This window comes from Montipora capricornis, chromosome 5 (assembly GCF_036669925.1).
Source record: "Montipora capricornis isolate CH-2021 chromosome 5, ASM3666992v2, whole genome shotgun sequence".
NCBI lineage: Eukaryota > Metazoa > Cnidaria > Anthozoa > Scleractinia > Acroporidae > Montipora > Montipora capricornis.
The window spans coordinates 19,135,762-19,156,793 of record NC_090887.1 but is presented as its reverse complement, the minus strand read 5'-3'; the positions used below and the strand labels follow the sequence as shown (position 1 = coordinate 19,156,793).

General features: G+C 38.3%; 2 protein-coding genes across 2 annotated transcripts in view; one reads left to right on the top strand and one right to left on the bottom strand.

Moving 5' to 3' along the window:
• Positions 1 to 21,032, bottom strand: part of LOC138049805 (doublesex and mab-3 related transcription factor 3, truncated-like) — a 199,411-nt gene that overhangs the window by 121,112 nt on the left and 57,267 nt on the right. The gene's annotated exons all lie outside the window — the stretch shown is intronic.
• Positions 3,980 to 17,434, top strand: LOC138049808 (homeobox protein six1-like). The gene is made up of 4 exons (XM_068896253.1): positions 3,980 to 4,126; positions 5,417 to 5,522; positions 13,729 to 14,390; positions 15,554 to 17,434. The coding sequence occupies exons 3-4, from the start codon at positions 13,837 to 13,839 to the stop codon at positions 15,840 to 15,842; spliced, it is 843 nt and encodes a 280-aa protein (XP_068752354.1). The 5' UTR covers positions 3,980 to 4,126; positions 5,417 to 5,522; positions 13,729 to 13,836; the 3' UTR covers positions 15,843 to 17,434.

Below are 21,032 nucleotides of genomic sequence, written 5' to 3'. Positions count from 1 at the left end.
TTTTCGTTAAGTGTGCGAACATGTTAGCCCACCGGAGAGAAACGATATACGGAATAATTCCTTTAAAAGCTAGTCAAGCAGAAACAAAACTTGAAAATGTACAAGCAAATGCGAGAACATTATGAAACTTGTTCCAGTAAACCAATCAAATTCCCCTAGGGAAATGAGGGTTGGCAAGTTGATTGATCGGCCTCGATGGATAACATCAGACTCTTTAACCTTCTTAGGATTTCAAGGGGTTGGTCGAATGTATGGGTGGGTCATTGAATACGGCGAGATCTAAAAAAAACGCGGTACTTCAGCCGCTAATAAATAATCCACATACACTTGAAGCACTCGAACAAGAGCTTGACGTTCAGTATCGATCATGAAAATAAACAAAATAAACAGACTAAAACGCTCTAAAAAGGCATCAAGTAACTTCCTCAGGATGACTTAAAACAAGACTTTCCCCTCTTAACATGAGTAAAACCAAGCTCAAACTTTCAGGTGACTTTGGCAATGAAAGATCAAGAGCAATGTGGTATTTTAAGGTGGGGTGGGAAAATATATGCCAAGCCATGTCTATTCAGGAACTTTCACCGAGGGACGACCCTCTGTTTTCTGTCCGTGACGTGTCGAAGATAATTCACAGATGCAATAAGAACCCGAATAAATTTCATCATGGACAGTACTTTGCCCGAGGAAAGAGAAGCCGGAGTCGCTGAGTGATACCATTTTAACTACGTACTTTGTACATACATGGAAAAGTCGTAGCTTCAGAAGAAGATACTTCCAATGTAGTACTTGCGGGAACATCAGGTGGTCTTATTCAGTTACGGTCATTGATTCGTGATTGACAGAACGTTGCGCGACTGAAAACAAAGCAAAACAAAACAAAACGGCTGAACGCATGAACTAATAAATAAAATAAAGAAAAATCGTGTGGATTCCGACGACGATAAAGCACATGACTTCTAGGTAAGAGCAAACGTTCAAATCGTGAACTTTCCTTTGAGCGCATGCTCTTTCCATAGTGACTACCAACAAAAACCAGCTGAACCAAAAAAGCACCCGGAGAGCGCGCGTGTGCCATGATTGTCTACTACTGAGTAGGGTGCTAGGCTGTTGCTTCGGGAGAAGAACTCTTCTTTGGACAAAAACATCAAACAAAGGCATTTAATCAGGGCATGGAACACACCATCATTGACCTGAAATAGTCATTGGCTGTTGACTGAGTAGAAAAAGGAGCGCGCCGGTGCTCAACGCCATCTGTAAAGAGCGAGCTAGTGCCACCCGCAACATGCTTTCAATGTCATGCCTTTTGGTATAGTTACGCGCTTATCAACACAATACTGTTCACCTGTTTTCAGTTGTTTTAAGAAAATTTTAAAGGCAATGCGGTTTAACTTGACAGAAGCATTTCTGGCTCGCACTACCACAACCACTGGCACGTAAAATGTTTCATCCACACTAAAAATGACAACCGTTTCTTTTTATGAAAGGCACGCTGCAGCCAACATTAACTGTAGCACTTCACAGCTGTAGGGGAGAAAACGTGCCACAAGAAAAGCGCCACTTTGTTAAATACTGCGCATAAAGGAAAAGTGGTGGGAGGTTGGCGTGAATTATTAAGCCAACAACAGGTCCTAAGATTGTCTTCCTTCAAATTCAATTAAGATATTTTTCTTCGGATGGTTGATTACAAGCGAGGGGTGCTAAAGTGAAATTATTCAGGGTACCAAAAATGTCCTGATCAAATTGACAGTTTTTGAAAACTTGATAGTTGCCTTTAACTGTGAGTCTGTGAGTCAAGGGAAAGAACGGTGAAGAGTTGCAGCGGTCACAAAAATCACGACAAATAACCAGCTCTCTAAAGCAAATGAGGGACTAATTTTCCGCAAGAGCTACTTCATTGTTCCCGCGCTTATCCTGATTAGTTGATGTTTTCTAAATCTCTTTTTCAAGTTTGTCATCTACAGGATCCATCATGCATTTTTAGTGAGGAAAAGATGAATAATTTGATGTTTTAGTTTACACTGGTAACAGGAAACTATAGATTTCCGAATAAGGGAAAGTCAAAATCAAAACTTAAACTATCCTCCAACTTCAATACCAGAAGAAAGCCAAAAATACAGTGCTTCGGTATTTCTTTGCTAAAATCAAAGAGACATTTATTCTCTATTTTAAGGGCTTAACCGTTGCTTCGAAAATTCGTCAATGATTACCAAGGCATCTGAATCCAGGGAGCTAAATCACGGTTGGCTTTTACTTTGACTAATTAACATGACGATATCGTTCTCTCTTTAGCTGTCAAAGTAAGAGTGTCAATTGCTTCCAATTGAAATCCATATGAATTCAGTATAGCACATTGCATATAAATCCCAAACTTGTTAAGGCCTATTAGTTGTTATAATCTTAAATAGATAGAGCAAATTATTTTTTCAGTAAACTGATTTCGTTCGAAAAACGGGTTAAAACTCATAATTTCCAGCGGGTGGTAAGGGCCCAACATCGTGTGCAGTAAAGTTAACAGTTAATTTTTCAAGGTTCCGCAAAATCTTACTTTCAGCGACTGATTACATCCCTTACCTACCAACCTATTTCCATGTAGTTGCTTTCCCATTACAAATAAAACTCGGGAAAAATTGTAAAATGTAAAAAAAAAAAGTTACAAAAATACGGCCTTAAGAAATACGATCATATTAAACTCATCTAGAATTTTTGAAGGTCTGTCGGTGTTTCAGCCCGCTTAAATGCCGGAACAACATGATTTTTCATCGATGTTCTTAAATTTAATGCCACGTCTTGTAACACACAGTGTTATAATTCTTAAACAATATTTGAAGTCTTGATTGTACAAACGACGGTAAATTTAAACTGAGCCAATTCTTTTTTAAGACTAATCGTAGCTATGGCTCTCACAAAACCGTCAAATAACTACGATCACCACATCGTTTGTCACTAGTGAAGGAAAGGTCGATAAACAGGGATTTTCAGTGAATGCTCCGTATTTTCTGGACTGAAATTGCGAAACTACCATAACTGATAGTTGAACCATCGGTGACCTTTAGATATGACATGTGCTGTCCACGACAACTAGTCCTTTATTGCCTAGAAATTAGCTTGTTATTGATAAGTTTACGTTGTTACCAACAACACACTCAAGTGCGATGACAGAGCAGAAAGCTTGATACCACATCGCGCGAGAAAAAAAAACGTACATGTACCTATCACCTAAGAACGGAAGCTCTTCGAAACTATGTCCCTCTGATATGCAGGTTTGCTTTAAGTTTTGTTCGCGGGCAGAGTGTGTAGTCATTGGACGGAGTATCACTTCCTGCCCGTGCTATGTATATTCTGCCTGAAAAAAATAGTACGAGGTTGATCACCTAGGATTGAAGCAATACCAAATGAAAAAAAAAAATCACCTCGGATTGAAGCAATACCAAATGAAAAAAAAAAAAGTTATGTATGATTTGCGTAGTCGTTAGTTGAACTGAGATTTATTAGTTGTATATTCGTAAGGTGTTTGAAACAAAACTGTCAGCTCTTCTCATTTGCATGTCTAAGCTTTTAGTGTAAAAAGAAACCAGTTACACCAGCTAAACTGCATCTATCTCGTCTTTAGTGTTAAAGGTGTTTCATACCTTTCCTGGAAGGATATCGATACAAGATCCTCTTTCCTAAAATTAGATTATTCAACTACAATCGTATGCACTTGTGTATGTCTTAAATTCTGTTCTCCGTTTACCTCCCTTGCAGCTTCTTTATTTAAACCTGAGTTATTTTAGATGATGTTTTTACATTTCAACACCAAAGATTAGAGGCGAGAATTGGGGTCTTGGTCATGCTAAAAGAAAATGACTAAAACGACATAATATTCCTGTCACAAAATCAGTGCATACTAACAAGGTGTTCACGACATGGTTTATGCATCTGAGTTAAACTTCAAAGCAACTATGTAATCCATAAAAACGTGTTAAAAATTCATTGCGCAAACGAAACGCCTGGAAAATGTCTGGGCAATGCGTGTGTTAATTCGATTTACTCTCACTTCATAAAACGCACCGTTTGAGGGACTCACGCACAAGAACTGGAAACAATGAGTTGGGAATCTACAGCAGAGTAGTAGAACTATAATCAGGTAAGCAAACGAACCGAAGAAAACGAAATGCTGTCCACTTAAACAATCACCGATGCCCAGAAATCTTCTTTCCACCAGGGGATTGAATGATTTGAAAGCTCTCACAATGCCTTTAGCAGACAACCATTCTTTTCAGTTGGTCAGATCTTTTCTTTCTTTTCATCAATCTACACTTAAATTGTACATTCACTGAACCTATGCCACTTCTGCTACGCGTCGCGGAGACAAGACGATCACAAGATGGGCTATTCCTATCTCATTTAGAACTAGTTTCAAAACATTGAAAACACAAACATGAACAACAATGCTTGAGCAGGGAAGCCCGTACCCTATTTAGAAAGACCCATCTCCAGGGGCAAAATAAAAGCTTTCTTTACATTCTCTTAAATTATCGACCACCAAGATGAGAAAATACAACGGGGCGGAAATACGGAAGGCTTATTTGTTTGTTAAATTTGGTGAGACTTCCTCTGGGGACTGTCTGACGTTTTTAACTGATACAAGAGTTTATTGTAAAGGCATGATGACAGATTGGCCATTTTATTGGAGACACAATGTCCCTTTGGTAATCCTAGATCGTCATCCGATAACCAAGGATGATTTTTTTTCCATGAGATGGATATTACCCTAATTCACGGAAAATGTCAAATCATCTCATCCTCAATGTTTTGAAATGCGATCCGCGGCCCTGAAAGGGAATAATGGTAAACAACAGGGGAAACTTTCTTAAAAATGAAAACTTCAAGTCGTAGTCCTTTGAAACCTTTCAAAATGTGCGACTCATCCCATTCCCCGAACTCAATAAAACGTCATAATCATCTAATACGTTCGTGTCTGTAGCGAGATATCATTTGTGAATTCGCTTTTGTTTGGAAAGAGTAGGAAAATACAACAACCCTGGTTTTGTTGTCATATACAATATAACTAAAAAGGACTGAATAAGCGACAAACATGCCGGCGTTTAAAGGTTCAATTTTTGCACAATGTGCACGCCACCTGACACCAAGTCTTTCGTCTGCCACAAGGATGAGTCGAAACTCGATCTACGCGTCGCAAATGTAATTATAACGAGACAAAAATATCCCCCTCTTTTAGAGATCCTAGACTTTTGTTTTATTTAAGTAGTTTCACAAATCGCGGAAACGATAAAGCATTTTAAACTGAGTAAACCAGCAGAGCTCTCAATTGCAATGTTTTATCACGTACGTGGCATTATTAATTACAGGACCCCTTTATTTGTTATCCTTGAAAACCCAATACGTTGATTGAAAGGTGTTCGTTCGCTGTCAGGTGACACAGACTCGTCAAAGAGGCTTAGCACTCACGCGACCAGCCGCCCCGCTAAGTAAGTCAGGGCCACAGGCGAGCGGCAACGGACACTATCAGTTGCCAAACGGTAAGAACTTAGTATTCTTTTCACCCTGTTATCGTCAATTTACATTGAGACCTTGCCTTCTCGGCCTTAAACTGTTGCGATTGTTTTGAGTTTTACACGATATCATCTAACGGGTGTATCACGTGTATATGAAGCCCACGAAAGCCTAAACTTCCATCTGCAGATTTATAGTCAAAAGGTTTGGTTTCAGGGTATTTATTATTTAGTGGAAGGGAAATTGTATGGGGACTACTTGAGGTCCCATGAAAACTGATCTCAAAGTTTAAACTTTGCGGCAAGTTGCGAGACAGCACGAAGCTGCCATAAATCCCCGTCTCCCGGCAATAACAACTCAACAATCTTGCGTTCTCTTGAAAAACTACAATGTGGTCACGTGTAGTCCAAGAATGCTGTGAAGTAAACGCTCAGTTTGGTTTCATTGCTGTCCATGCGGTGGATTTTCCAATTTCAAATGTATTCTTCCATTTGTGATTCCCTGCACTCGACTGGCCGTGTCATTCCTCAATCAAATAGGGGAACTGTTTTTAAAGGCAAAAGTTAACAGACATCAAGTAGTTGCGTTATTTACCTCCAGGAATTTCGGTTTAAGGGTCGTGGGATATAAAAATCCGCCATGTTAAAGATTATGAAGTTCCATGGTCTGTGAAAAGTTAGCGGCGCCTCGAAATTTTCACTCGGGAGACAACGATGAGCATTTAACTTCTAGCGTGTCCACCGCCTGTGCTAATTCCGTTGTGTTGATGCCAACAAATAAATGAGAGTTAACCCTTGAGACAAATCGAGATTCTAAAAAGCCATAAAAATGAACCACTTCAGGTTCAGTCTAGTTTGAACAGATCCTCTCGAACATTTTTCTCAGGACGTAGTAACTATTTTTATTTCAATGGCCATACTTGAGGATTTCAGCAACACAATTACAATAAGTTAAAATGACAGAATGACTTAAGCTAAATTTGCGAGTAAAAATAATGTCAGACAGAGCTTAATTAAACTGGAATTCGTTTTCGAAGGCGACTCTTGCTGGCGTTATAAAAAAACACCTTAAAATGAATATTTTAAGTCGCAAAATCTATTCAAGTTTTTCGAAATTCCAAACCACGATCTCGGTGCTAAAATCTTGGTAGGTGGGAAAATAAAAAATTGACGCGAGAAGCAAACGACACGAGACGATAGCCTATACAGTAATAATAATATTCATAATAACAATCACCGTAATAAAATAGAAGCACTGAAAACCGGGAAGGTTAAAATGCTTGCCTCTCTATAGACTCCTTCATCCCAGTTTCATAACTGTTTGTAGAAAAATACCTTTAGATGTGTTTAGTCCTCGAAGAGTTTAAGTTGACGCCTTTTATTTGTAACCGACTAATTAAACCAACGGTTTAACTCAGAATGATTTTCTTTTAAAAACAAACTTCCCTTTACGGATAAATAGGGTAGTCAACTAAAATTGTATACTTCAAGTAGGATTGACAGTACCCTTGCAGTTTAGGACAGCAACGAATCAAGAAAAGGGAATCAACCAACACTGAAAACAATTTATTTAAAGAACAACATCTGAAATAACTTTAAACGAAACCGTTTTTTCTTTAAGTTGCAGCAAACAAGAAATAGCTAACGCAACGAATTGAATAAGACAAGATTGCTTTCCCCCCCGAAAATATCAAGGAAAAACGGTCGGAAGACTGAAATGTCTCCGAGTAAAGGTAGAATCATGATATTCATGATATATTTCATCGTTTGGAAATATTACTCTCTTCTCAGGACTATGTGTACTTTAAATGTGTGACTAAAACGAATGAGGCAAACGGTCTATATGATATGAAAATAAATACTTTTTTCACTGAAAAAATTGTCGAATTAAACTGGAACTGTGACTTGAGATTTTAAGTAGGAGTAGACAAAAAAAAATTGAATGGCTTAGACTCGAGCTTATTGAGCAAAACCCTAACCTAAAGCGATTCTACGAGAACGGAACAGAGGAAAACACTTTGCGCAGAATTAAAGTTATCAAAACGTTAACAGGCCTTCATACCAAATCTCGCGAAAAATAAATCCAGAGAAGAATGTTTTCACAACATAAAAATAAACTTCCAAAAGAGGGAATATGAAACATTAATGTTCTCCTTTCATGTAACTCAATACACTTTGCTAAAAGCACGTTTTCAACGCTAAAGAACACAAAGAAAAATGAAAGTGGTGTCTTTTAAACGTATTTGAGTAACACTAAAACCAGATGGAAACAAAAGTTCGGTTCGCATCTCTCGAAACCAGAAGCAATTCAATGTTTCCTAGGTTTTTACGTAAGATAAGTAATGAAGTTGGTACGGCAAATCCTACCCAAATCCTACCCAAGGGAATAATTAGGTAACTAATAAATGCAACCAATTTAAAACTATGAACAAGTTTAATGCAAGTTTCATATCGAGTAAAAAACTAAAAAAAGAAGGGTCAGGCCCCCACTAAGACAGCCCACACATGCGATAACATCTGAAACGATGTCAAGGTAACTTTATATCGATTGATATCAAGACCCCAACGAAAGGAAGGCCACATTAACAGACAAACGGGCGGCTTCGAGAAGCATGTGGCCCGGGCCAGTACTAATAAATATCGATATTTAACATCTGTGTTTAATTCGACGTAAATTTCGGTGGATTCCATTTCTTTTGGCTTCGCGTTTCAAGACCGTTCTAATGGCCAAAGTGTGAAAGGTTCGATTGCTGAGGATTTCAGACATCAAATGGTTACATGTGTTTTACTCTGGCGTTATCTTCATTTCCTTTTATTCACGCCGATGAGAGGAAAGAAGCGGCTTTAACAGCACCTCTAAATGAACGGTAATTTTGAGGTCACAAGAAACCGCATTACCTCAATCTACAAGTGCAGTTAGGACCAAGGGATATATCATAAGGAAGACACTTAATGAACTTCATCGATGTAAACATTACCGGAAAATATCATTTATGCTGTACCTACTGAATATCACTTCATAACAAAACTGAATTAAGAAATCGGCTACACCACTTTCTCCTAGCAAGGAACTCTATTCACAAAGTTAAACGACCTCACGCAACAAACTTAACTGTTGGATTTTAAACCACCTTGGCCAGAAAATCTAAGCGAAGAAAGAAATCTTGTTTGTAAAATTAAATTGCTGTATGGCAAGAGTTTTCAATTTCGGGTAATTTAGATATCTGATTGTCACAGTCGATTGACAAAGGAAAAAGAGATACGGAAATCATTTTAAAACATACAAATCAATAACAGAGTAAAGTTACACTTCCGATTCTACCCATCGATGTATTTTGACATTGTTTGTCCGCTGTATGTGTCAACTGAACTCTAGAGTCTGTTGGACCATCTCGCAGTGTTCATGCAACAGTTTTTAAACGTATTGCTCAATATTGCGCCTTTTCAAGTCATCGAAAGCGCCTTCGGGAAATAAAAATTTAAGCAGTGCGAGATTCCAAATGGGTAACAATAACATTAACAGTCGATTCTTCTTCGACATCAGTGATTTCGCAGAAACTCATTTTGTGTGGGTTCTTACCCAAGATATTTGTACTCAACTATTAAAATTGATAGGCTGAATCCTATACTCTTCATTAGAAGCAAATTAGATTATTTAAATAAGCATTGCGTCTTTCTTTGCTTTAAGACAGGTGTTTTGCTTTTATAGTGTCGAGTTCAAAATTTACAGTATCGATAAAAGATTGTGCTCTTTAAAATCATATTCAGAGCCGAATATATTCCGCGATAAACCAGTACACAGCTAAAAACATTTGATGTAACGGGCAATAAATGGTTATTGCTTTTTCTGAAGTACCCAGTGAATATTAACTTTACAAGAACTGTTAAAACTGGTCCAGTTTAAAACGAAATTGTGAACAACCAACATGTACTTCAAACGAGTAGTTATCATGATACGAGAGCGGAGTGTGAAAATACGAAAACTTTGAGAGAGGTATAGGACTGACCATGACGTTGGCCGACATGTGAGAGATATGCTAAGAAGCTTGACATCAAATGCTACTACTATTGTCGACATATTGAAACCTAGTACCTTCCGCACGTTTGGCTGGCGCCGCGTAATTCCTGCTCAGTATATCAGTCTTTGCAATGGCACTTTGAGCGGCTTTGCCTCATTGCCTCGCTGTCCTAGCCTTTATAACGCTCAACGACGTAGAACACGAACTGAAGGAGAAGCCAGGAAAACTATCTTATTAGTTAGCTGGTAGCATGACATAAATACCGCCAAAAGATTAGTAATAACATAGTTGCAAAGATTTAGAATATCTCTAGCACAACAAGAACATCTAAAAATAGGTTTAGGTCTTAATACTTCATGATAACAGATGAGCTGTTAACGAAGGGAGGCAAACTTGAAAAATCTTGGAAAGCGCACCTGCATATTGCATTTGGTCACCCGGCAAATGGACAAGAAGCGGCTGTGTGCTTTTTAAGTCTCAAGCGATGGACGACTGTTAAATCCAGATGCTGTTATGGCAAAGAAAAGGGTCGAAGAGGCACTAAGCGCATATACACTAGGCTATTCTTGCATTTCGTACCTCAACTTCGACTTTTTTGTAGACCTTTCATTTGCAGTGCAAAATAAACTCAACCATACGAAAGTACTGCTTAGACGCCTTGATCAGAAGCACTCGTAACTTTCGAATCACAATTAAAGGTTATTAACATTTCAACGTTTACCTCTGTTTGGAGCAGAATAACACAGCTACAAAAACATAACTTAGTTTTTAGTTCACTTTATTTTGGTGAGACCGTCCCATGAACCGTGAGCACATCTGGTTCAAAAATTGACACAGACATTGAAAATAATAAATTTCATCCCAGCAATATTTTCATTGCTGACATTAACTCAATCTATTAATGAAACATCATGAAGGAACGATGGAACGCAAACTTCGACAAAACAGGAAAATTTCGAAAACACAATCCGCGTTCATTGTGAGAAAAACATCCGGTGTTATTACGAGTAGGAAGAGTCAGTTCGATTTTGTTTTTTTTTGTCAAAGAATGGAAACAGATTCCCCTTGATGTTTCATGGCAAGGACGAAACTTACAGGAAGAATTTTCTACCGCCCGAACGTAAAGAACGTGTTTCAGCGAATAGGATCGTGACGCCTTTGCAGCTACTTGATGGAATACTAGGCGCGAAAATCTTAAAGCTTAGTGGCAGAATGTAAGCATACGTTTATATACTTCGACTCTTGAGGAAGACATTATTCTTAAGTGTGCGTTCTATGTTCTACGAAAATAGATCATTCCCGAAACTCATTGAGAAACAGTATCATAAAAGCCATTCAAATATTATTACTCGCTTGTCAGTTCTTCATTTTATCCCACAGAATTGTCCGGATTAGCCAGGAAGTACGATGATAGTTTCATCACGATGGGGCGCCGTGGACGAGCGCTTATCTAAAGTTACATAACTATAAAATTGTAGTAGATCAAGGCGGGCATATCCTGAAAGGAGAAAACTGCCTCAGCCTAGGATCTGTCGACCCACTTGGTAAGCAGTTTGGCAACAAAGTCCATCCACAATGATTTTTGCCGGAAACAAACCTTGCATTGCAAAAAAAAAACGTTTAAAGCCTTGTCACGTATAGTTAACCATATCTTGCAAAAGAGGCAAGGTGAATAAACAACGAATCTTCTCCACATTGCGATAATCTCCTTTGCTGCTTTATGAAATATGAATACGACATCAGGAAAGGTAAAGTAAAGTATTGAATTCATAACTCGCTTCTTGCTGTTTTACTTTTTAAAGTACCGTTCGAATCAGTCAGTGCGATTCTCTTCTAGTTCACCGAGGAGATAACATCTTTCAGTAAGAACATTAAAGTTTAAGATGCACAGCAAAATTTTTTGATAACACCATTCATTTTTTTATTTCACTTTTTAATTGAAAACCGTCCCAGCCAAAAAACAACACAAAGGCTGTCTAAAATGAAAAATGACTGAACACACAGAGTTCAGGCGATGTTTTACATTGTTTCAAGCGCAATGTTTAGTCGACAATAATCTTGTTATGATAGCAATCTTCTAAACAGGAGTGCCAAAATTTACTGTTTGTCTTTTCCATGTGAAGAACAATAATACCCTTTGTCACCGGCCGGTTGTGTAAAAAAGACTGTTTTCAAAAATAAAAGCGCCAAAACGGCAGGGGACACTTTTAAAGGAGGAAATTTTAGAATTCCTGCTCTGTGGGTGATGGATATAATTTCACAACAACAAAAAAGGGGTAATTTGATTTTCAAGAAATAAAACTAAAAACAAAGGAAGACCTTGCAACACCAGGTTAAGCTGTCGTTACAGCCTGATCCTTGCTGCTGCCGCTGTTAATGGACTGTTAAACATGTCATAAATTATTCATTTCATTTTCGTTTAATGGACAAGAACATTTAGTAAGTGTTAAGGTAAGATCTCAAATTTCACAGAATCAAGGTGCTTTCTGAGAAGAAAAATGTTCAAGAACAATTAAACACAGAAAACTGTCGATCTGATTCATTTCTGGTGGCATGTGCATGTTTTTCAGTATCGCCAAGATAAATTTGCTGTGCCATTTTAAACACTTCCAACAGGCCTATCTGATGTTTAACAAAACTTAAGTCAAGAGATGTACATTTTTTTTGCGATGTCCATGAGCGGACGAGTGATGGTGACTTCTTAAAGTTTTTATTCGTATTCGAACGGAGAATTGAAACTGAAAATCGGTGAATTTCTTAAATACGTGGCTGCAGCAGAGTGAAATTTACTGTAAAATATTGGCAATAACTTGCGTAATGGGTGATATGTCTTGACCAACATAACCATGGAATGATTATTAACATGTGATCAAACTTTGAAACAATTAGCACTCGTAAATGTTAAACTCGAAAGACAAAAAGAAAATAATAATTTTGAAAAATTTGAAGACACAAACAATGGAAGAATTGTCAAACAGGTCAAAGTAGCTTTCACTAGCTTTCATTCAAACGATCACACCATTTCTTTCCCCAGGAAAGCAATAATTCAAGGGGATCTCGAACGCAAAAGAATTGAAACAAGTTCTACTGTAGACTTCAATGAAAAAGTCCCTTTTCAAGCCTGCGAAAAACATAAGCGATCACCACATATACACTGATTTTAAAAAATGAAAATAGTCTCCGAATTTTGCCCTGTTAAAAATAAAAAGCATTCAAGTTTAGAAACAGGAATCAACATGAAAGTCACGTTTTGGTGTTTTGTAGCATTCTTTTAACAAAGGAATGTTTTCTTTTCGGTTTTGGGTTTATCCAATTCCTGGGGCAAAAACAAGAATCATTGCTTATAATAAGCAGGATTGGATATGTTTTTATCACAATTGTATCAGTCTCGGAATCATGATACGTTTGCGTTTCCAGCGGAAAGTGAAAAAAAACGAAAACATTAGATTTACCGCTAAACCCGGCCTAGAAACGACCGGATCATAGATAATACGGAGAGCATACATTCATCTTGATCAAAACGACCAAGAAACAATCTGGATAACACCTGGATAAGCCGAAGAAGCCAGTCTATTGTTTAACATTGGTTTGACTGTCAGTTCTACAACGATAAATTCAGAGAATCAAGCAAACGTTCTCTTTGTTCTCGCCCGTCTCTCATAACATTATTAGCCCTCCAAATTAGCATCTTTTGGGTAATAGCTCGACGTAAACATTATGGCGCTAGTTTTTCCCGTCTCACGTTTTAAAAGGTTGCCATAACAAATAACCGCTTGGGAAAGAAACTCGATCCGAGTATAGTGTTACAAAGACAATAAGTCACTCACAGTCATTGGGAGAGTTCAAACCCGTACAACTTGGCCAAGGTGCATTTAATAAAATCAACTTATGAGCTCTGTGTCGAAAACACGAAAGTAATTGCATTGGCCAGTTGACGGTGAGTGTTTCCTACTCAAGAGACCCGTGTTTGAGAGGAAGTGGCTTTTCCATGAAAACGCAAAGAAATGGATTGACATTGTTTCTATGGTGTTTGATTTAACATCTCCTGAGAAAATATAAACCATCTGGATGGCGCGCGCTGACCAATCACATGCCATGTTTCAAGTTCTAATCTTAATTTAATAATGACATTGTCACGCCAGTGAATGAAAATTTGTCTGATAGTTGGTGGGTGACATTTGCTTTTTAACTGTGTGCAATTTGATTCCAAGCAGCTATTAAAGAGAGCGAGAGCCGACTTAAGTTCAGACAAATAGACAATACAAGAAGTGAAAGGATAACCCGAGCCCCGGCACTACATCGACTGATCCCAGCAACGCAAAATGCTGCCAACCTTCAGTTTCACTCCGGAGCAGGTAGCGTGCGTCTGTGAAGTGCTTCAACAGAGCGGAGATATAGAACGCCTCGGAAGATTTCTATGGTCTCTTCCAGAATGTGAAACTATCCAGAAGAACGAGAGTGTGCTAAAGGCCAAAGCTTTGGTTTCCTTTCACCAAGGCAACTTCCAAGAACTCTATCGCATCTTGGAGAACAATTCTTTTTCCCCGAGCGCCCATCCAAAGCTCCAGTCTCTCTGGTTAAAGGCGCACTACATCGAAGCGGAGAAATTGCGAGGGCGACCACTAGGAGCCGTGGGAAAGTATCGTGTGCGACGCAAATTTCCTCTACCAAGGACGATTTGGGATGGCGAGGAAACTAGCTACTGTTTCAAAGAAAAATCAAGGAACATATTGAGAGAGTGGTACTCTCACAATCCGTACCCATCACCTCGAGAGAAGCGTGAACTTGCAGAGGCGACAGGTTTAACCACCACGCAAGTTAGCAACTGGTTCAAAAACCGAAGACAGCGAGACCGAGCAGCGGAAGCCAAAATAAGGCAAGTCATCGATGGCGAAATGTTTGCCATCCTAAACTGACCGTTCGTTTACCTTTGCCTCAAATCACTTTACAAAGCTTATTTTGTTATACAACACTAATTTAGGAGACACAAGTAAGCACACACTTACCCTTGTGCTACATTACGTTCAAGTCCCGCGGTCATATTTGCAGTATAGGTTTCTAACCCTACGTCTTTCTTTGAATTTATTGAGCTCCTTGAGGGTCGGAAGTTGATTTAGTGACTTAAACTGTGACTAGCTGTTCATTTCGTGCAAATTAAATTTTCCAAAAGGAAAAGGGTCATTTTCAGCACACATCAAATACACATATATCAGTAGATGACGTTCCGCGTGTGTAAAAGAGAACCGCATTACCGATGGAAATACCGCGCTCTTTCCATGGTTTATTCTTTGCTCAAAGAGAAGCGGATACGAGAAAATTTCTGATTGACCAAGACTGTTTCCGCAAAGAGAATGAGAAAACTAAAACGATAGCTGGTCCTCTAACTTTAATCTTGTCATAGAACTGTTATACGAGCTGCCTAGAAAAGAGATGTTTAATTTTCACGAGAAGGGTCGCCCGTGCGAGAGTTAAGACTCAAATGAACACAAATGAACTTAAAGCAATGGGTTGCAATTTGAACTCCATATGAATATTTAATGCCGTTCAACCTTGATTAGTACAAGAGTACTTCTAACTTTTCGACTTGCGGATGTAATTGCAAAATATGCCCATTCAAAATGTCTTATTCATTGTAATGCCATTTGTTTTTAATATTCTATAGATGGCAAGTTTGAGATTAAAACGATGAATTTACACACTATTGAGATTGATCCGAAAAAATTAGATGACGTTTAACCGCCAGAGGATGGAACTTAATGAATTGAGCGATTTAAACCTCGCCTTCACGGCAAAAGGCCGACATCGGGGCGAAATTTCGTTTTACCAAAAATCAAAGGAATTTCTTTCATTTTAGCTCATATTTCGTCTATTAGCTACAAATTTCGACCAACTTCTTTGAAGAAAGATACAAGATAGAAGGAGGGCATTTTCATGCTCTTACAAGGAGGAGCTGCCTTCCATTTGCCGCTCCAAACAACGCAAAGCTGGTCTCTGTCTAACGTCTCGTAACTAATGTTTCTGTGTGTGATTTCAAAATAGGGAATCAACTGTGGACATAAGGACGAAGCAGATGTTAAATCCAGAGAAGCAGGCGATGATGAACGACGTAAAAAAGTGCACAATTCCTGATTTTTCTCAGTGTATGAATGGAGCACAACTCGCTGGATCGCAAACTCCAGTGCCGGTTAAACTTGAAGTCGACGATCCGACTCTTATGGCGGCCATGTCTCACGAATCTATGGCACCCGTGTCAGGCACTGAATTTACCCATGGACTTCACGAGAACCACATGCTCACCACGTTAACAAACTCTTTAGTAGGACTATAGACACGGTACCTTAGGTAAATTGCATCTCCATGGTTCTGTATTTAGTAATTTTTGAGTGATCTTACAGCTTATAAATGAAGACGCAGTGCTTTCGACTCCAAACTTATTCCTTGACTTGAAGAATTTCATTCTCACGTTATTAAATAGTTCACTAGAATTTCAGAATAGTTCGATCGTAATTAAACTTCCCTTTCAACGTGTAAACCTGCGAAGGACAATATGATATAGTATAAGCTCGTACGTTTAAGGACATTCTAAAACCACTTCATTCATGAGCGACGTTCAGTGTTAGGCGGAAGAACCAAGACATTATTAACTCCTATTAAGGAGGAAAAATAAGCATTTAGACAAAAAAAAAAATCGCACAGAAAATGATTGCAGTATTCTGTGAAATATTAATCGTCGTCTTTGTAATCCCTTTAAAGGCAAAAATGTCATATATCACTTTGTATACCTACATATAAAATCTTGTACAGTTATCTTGCACAAGCGAACAGTCAACTAAGAAGAACGTCCTTCGCTTGATTGTAAACGGGCGCAGAGAAGCGCTGCTTTCACCAATTTATCATGAAAATACAGTTTCTCTCAGATACACTGATACAACAGTAAACTTTGCTCGTTAACGAAGCAAGCGCGAACCCGTGAACTCGGCGAGTTTTCACATTTTCCTTTAAATATATTCACTGGTTTCTCGTTTTACACGCACGTATCTTCTCAAATGTCGCCATATCACTTTTTAGGAAATTGAAAACCATTTAAGACAACCCGCAATATATTTAAGTAGGCTGAGTTCACTTAAAATTAGCGCTGTAAAAGCGAGAAAGAAATATTTGCCTAGCTTCTGCGCATCGAGAAATAAAAACAAATTTAAGACTTCAGACTGCAAGAGGCCAGAATCTATCGACGGATTACAGTACATTTGAATTCAAGAGTACGGCTTGGATTGACGCTTCAACGATATTCTATTATGTTATTTTTACAATAAGACACGATGAGCGGTGCTTAAGAAGGAAATTTAGGCAATAAAAAGATTGGGTTTCTCGATCATACGTATTGCGATTTCTATCAAGGTTCAAGGTCTTAAGATCAGTCGCGAGCCTGACAAGGTACTGCACAGCGCGAGTCGTTCAAATGACCAACAGTTCAACCTTTCGGCCTTCTTTACGAACACAACAAAGGAAAACAGGAAGGATAAAAGGCGAGAAACAGTACATCATTGTTGCTGTGACAAAACAAAAAGAGTCGAACAAAAAAAAAGGAAGAGGAGAAGCTATAAAGAGAATATTCTTCGACTTGCCCCATACATGCACAATCATTTCGTGACTCGGGCGTGGGTTTTTTTGAAAGTGCTCGTTATATCAGGAGCGAAAATCTTTAGTGACGACAGGCAGCGGCGTTAAGCCAGTGACAAAGCAGTTGCGTCCACAGGAGGTTCAAACCGCAACTGCGCGTTTATCTTTGAAACGCGCGTTCTTGAAATAGTATTAATTTATCTCCTCCATTTTCGACTTAAAAAGCACCATAATTCACATGTATCTAGCGCTTTTGTTCCGCGTTCACATCTCTTTAAATAAAGCAATTAAAGCACAAAAGACACATTGTACGAGTTGAATAGCGTTTATCGACCAAGCACATGTCAAAACACATGTTAACAGCAGCTACTATTTTGGGTTTTTAAGCACGCAAAATAGAAGAAAGGAACTAAAAGCATTGATGCTTACACAGTTGGGCCCTGTGGGAGCCCTATGTCGAAATTTATCGACTGAGATGTGAAATGTTTTTATAGTGCGGAAGAAAAACATACAGAAAGCCAGCTTCCAAAATAAAACAGATGATCAAGGGCGCTTGATTGAAAAAACAAGCGAGTCATGGTTCTCGAAAGAAGATAAGCTACGTAGTTTTCTTTCACATCGCAAAGACTGAGATGTTATTAACGGTAAGAAGGAGTTTTTTTTAGAAATGAATTTCAAGACTACATGTAACAAATTCTCTAGTGCAACGCAAACTCCGTGTCCTCCCGTCTGCTCGGTATAAATTACATCAATACTAATCGAGGAAAATTCATAATCGGGAGCCCCTCAGTCTGGGTTTTTGAGTTACGTTAACTCAAAGCTTTTAACAAGTCAGGGTTTGTGTACTCAACTGAGTGGTAATAGCGGAAGACCAAGAAAGCCACATGATCATCTTTGTAACCCGAGTATCCTTTTAACCAATTCGAACAAACAAACAAACGACCAGAGGTGATAAGAGACGAGCTGTATGCGCTACTGAAGAAGTGCCGCGCGGAAACGCCTCTCCAGCGTCACACAATAAATAAAACCGCTAGAGAAAGGAAGGGAGAATTCTCCAAATTACTCATTTCTAAAGGTTATTTTTTCCCAAATAAAACCACAATCGGCGGGAGGTTGTTACAGAGCCGCGTATTAAAGGTATTCCCATAGAACCCTGTCTGATCATGCGCATTGGAATTGAAGATTGTGATGTCAAAGGATCTGTGAAAAAATACGAGTATCTGTGAAAAATACGATACTAGCAGGAATGCTAGTCAAAAACCTTTGCGGTGAAAGATTTGGAAGTCACATTTCGGGTTCGGTAGCTAAATTTCTTTTCGCTCTTGGTATTAAAGGGCAGTTTATCCATAAACAATTTTCTCAAGAACCTGACTGCTTTTTATGTGTATTGTGTGGGTTTTTTCCCCGACAGAGCCACGCACACTCAAAATTGGCTCGTAGAAATAGAAGAATACTCCATGCATTAATAGACCGCACTCTCGTACATCACTTATTATAGACACGACTACTTAAATGTCTGAAATCAAATTGTAAACCTCGTACAAAACATTGAGATTTCGAAACCATTTCAACGAGACAAATGGGCAATTAAACGCAATTTTGGGAAATTTCTGATACCCAAGATTACATAAAACCTAAAGCACTTGCCAATGAAGAATGCAAAGAAAGAGATATGTGCATGGCAAAAGAGATTAGACTGAAACAAAACGGTTCGAGGTAACGTTGAAAGAAGTGTGCGATAGATTTTTAAACTTTACCTCAACAATTTTAAAAATCATCTTCCTTTGTACTCCAATTTAGGCTCCAATTAAAAACTTGTCTGTATTCAGAAAGGAACAAGTCACTTCCTCGGGGAGAGAAGGGGCCCGCATTAAAAATGAGGTTTCGAATGGGAAAATGTCGCCAGTAACTCTTATAGGTACCAAAATCTCGTTTTGTCAGGCGTGGCCAAAACTCATTTCGCCCATTGGGCGCCAAATCTAACAAAACTGAATAACGAATAGTTACTCCGATTTATAGAAAACTATTTCAAGGAAAATATTCAAAAGTAAAAGTTACTTCAGTGCATTGAAAAGACGGTTCCAATTTTTGTCAGTTTTCGGATAAATTATTGTCGCCTGAAAATGTAACAACTCAATCCACAAGCGTTCATTTCGATTTTAGCACCCTAAACGGTACTTTACCCAGACAGCGATGACTTGCTTATATAAAATTTAAAAAAAAAATACTTAGATAAAACACTTAGAATTCATGGGGGGAGTTCCGAGTATGCGCACGAACTAAAGCAAAAGAGTTTCTGCTTATACCATGTTGAGGAGACTCTTATTATTAGTGTAATAGTTTAAAGGCCGTGAAGTTAACGACCTTATAATGACTTTTGCGGAACGAAATGCGTAAGCAGTAAAGTAAAATGGAGAATAAACAAGGACATAGTTATAAGCTTAGAAATGTGTGCATCAGTGTCCTGGCGCACAACTTGTAATTCGATGTCTGGAGACCATAATTTTTTAATTCAAAGAAAGTTCACGTCATGCAGTTCTAGCTATTGTGAGTTAACCATTTTATTTAAACATCACACCGATTGTGCTTATTAAAACAAGAATGATCACAAGAATATTTACATGGTTTATGTTTTCAATCTACACTAGAACAAAACCATAATAATACCATGGACGAGTACAGGGCATAAATTTAATATTTAATTATCTTTCCGACAGGAAAATTGAGAGTTTGCGAGTATTTCACCGATTTAATTTTTTTTTTCATTACAATAAAAACTTTTTTATAAAAGAAACTTGCCGGTCACACGCTGTTATCAGATATTAGCAAAGATCTACCGCTTAATACAGAGATGACACTTCTTATGTTTGATCAAGAACAACCGTTCATATTGAAAATCAACTTTTGATATCGTGTTTGAAAAGCAAAACCGAGCAGATTTGTTGTCGTAGAAACCTGCCGCATTTTCAAAAATTTGTCTTCATTTCAAGCAGTGCCGCAAACTGACAGGGATGAGGGCCGCTAGGATCAAGTGGAGTTGTTCTATAAAACTTTTTTTGACAGCTCCTGCCCCCCTGTTCTTGCCTTGGAAAGGTGATCAAACTTTTGGGAAACGTTGGAGTACAACTTTACAAAAGAATTATTTAAGCTTTGTGTTTCTATAACTGTTGAAAAAGACCACGACCCCTGAACAAATAAACGTTTCACATTTCGAAAATTAAAGTTTATTTTTCCTTGTGGCAAATTCTATGAAATGACACATTTCGCCTGGAGAGCAATCCAGTTACATGAGAAATTCTAATTATTGATGTCTTCATTTACCCATTTCTCTGTAAATGTTTTCGTGTTGTAATGAACCTAAGACTAAGACTAAGACGAAATTAATTGTGCAGCAATTTTGTGTGTTCTGCTCAGTTGCCAAGTACTTAATAGTAGTTAAATGCAATTGTTACCATTAATCGTGCCGAGAATCTTAACAAGCCTTTACAATAGCCTGGGTGTGTAGTTTACGCAGTCAGCATTGTTTTGTGTCTTCAGTTGAATTTTACAAGACACTGGTATTCAAAAGGCTTAACAGTGACAAATCGGACAGACAATAGAATGGCTGCTGCATTAAAAAGTACTCTAAAAAAAGCCCAACCTTTCTGAACTGCGGCTTTTCTCAGCAACAAAAGTTCAAACCTACAATTTCGGGTTACTTCGATCATTGGCTGCTGCCCTTTATAAGGTCTTTCACAACGCTCGACCATAACACCGCATCGTCAAAAAAATAAAACGAGTGTAATCTCTTCCAATTCAATATCCTAAATCCATTCCCCGCAATACAGTCCAAGTGATGTAAGATTTTTCCCCTGATACGTTCGAGTTTGCATGGTTTCGGTCGTCCGTAAGAATACAC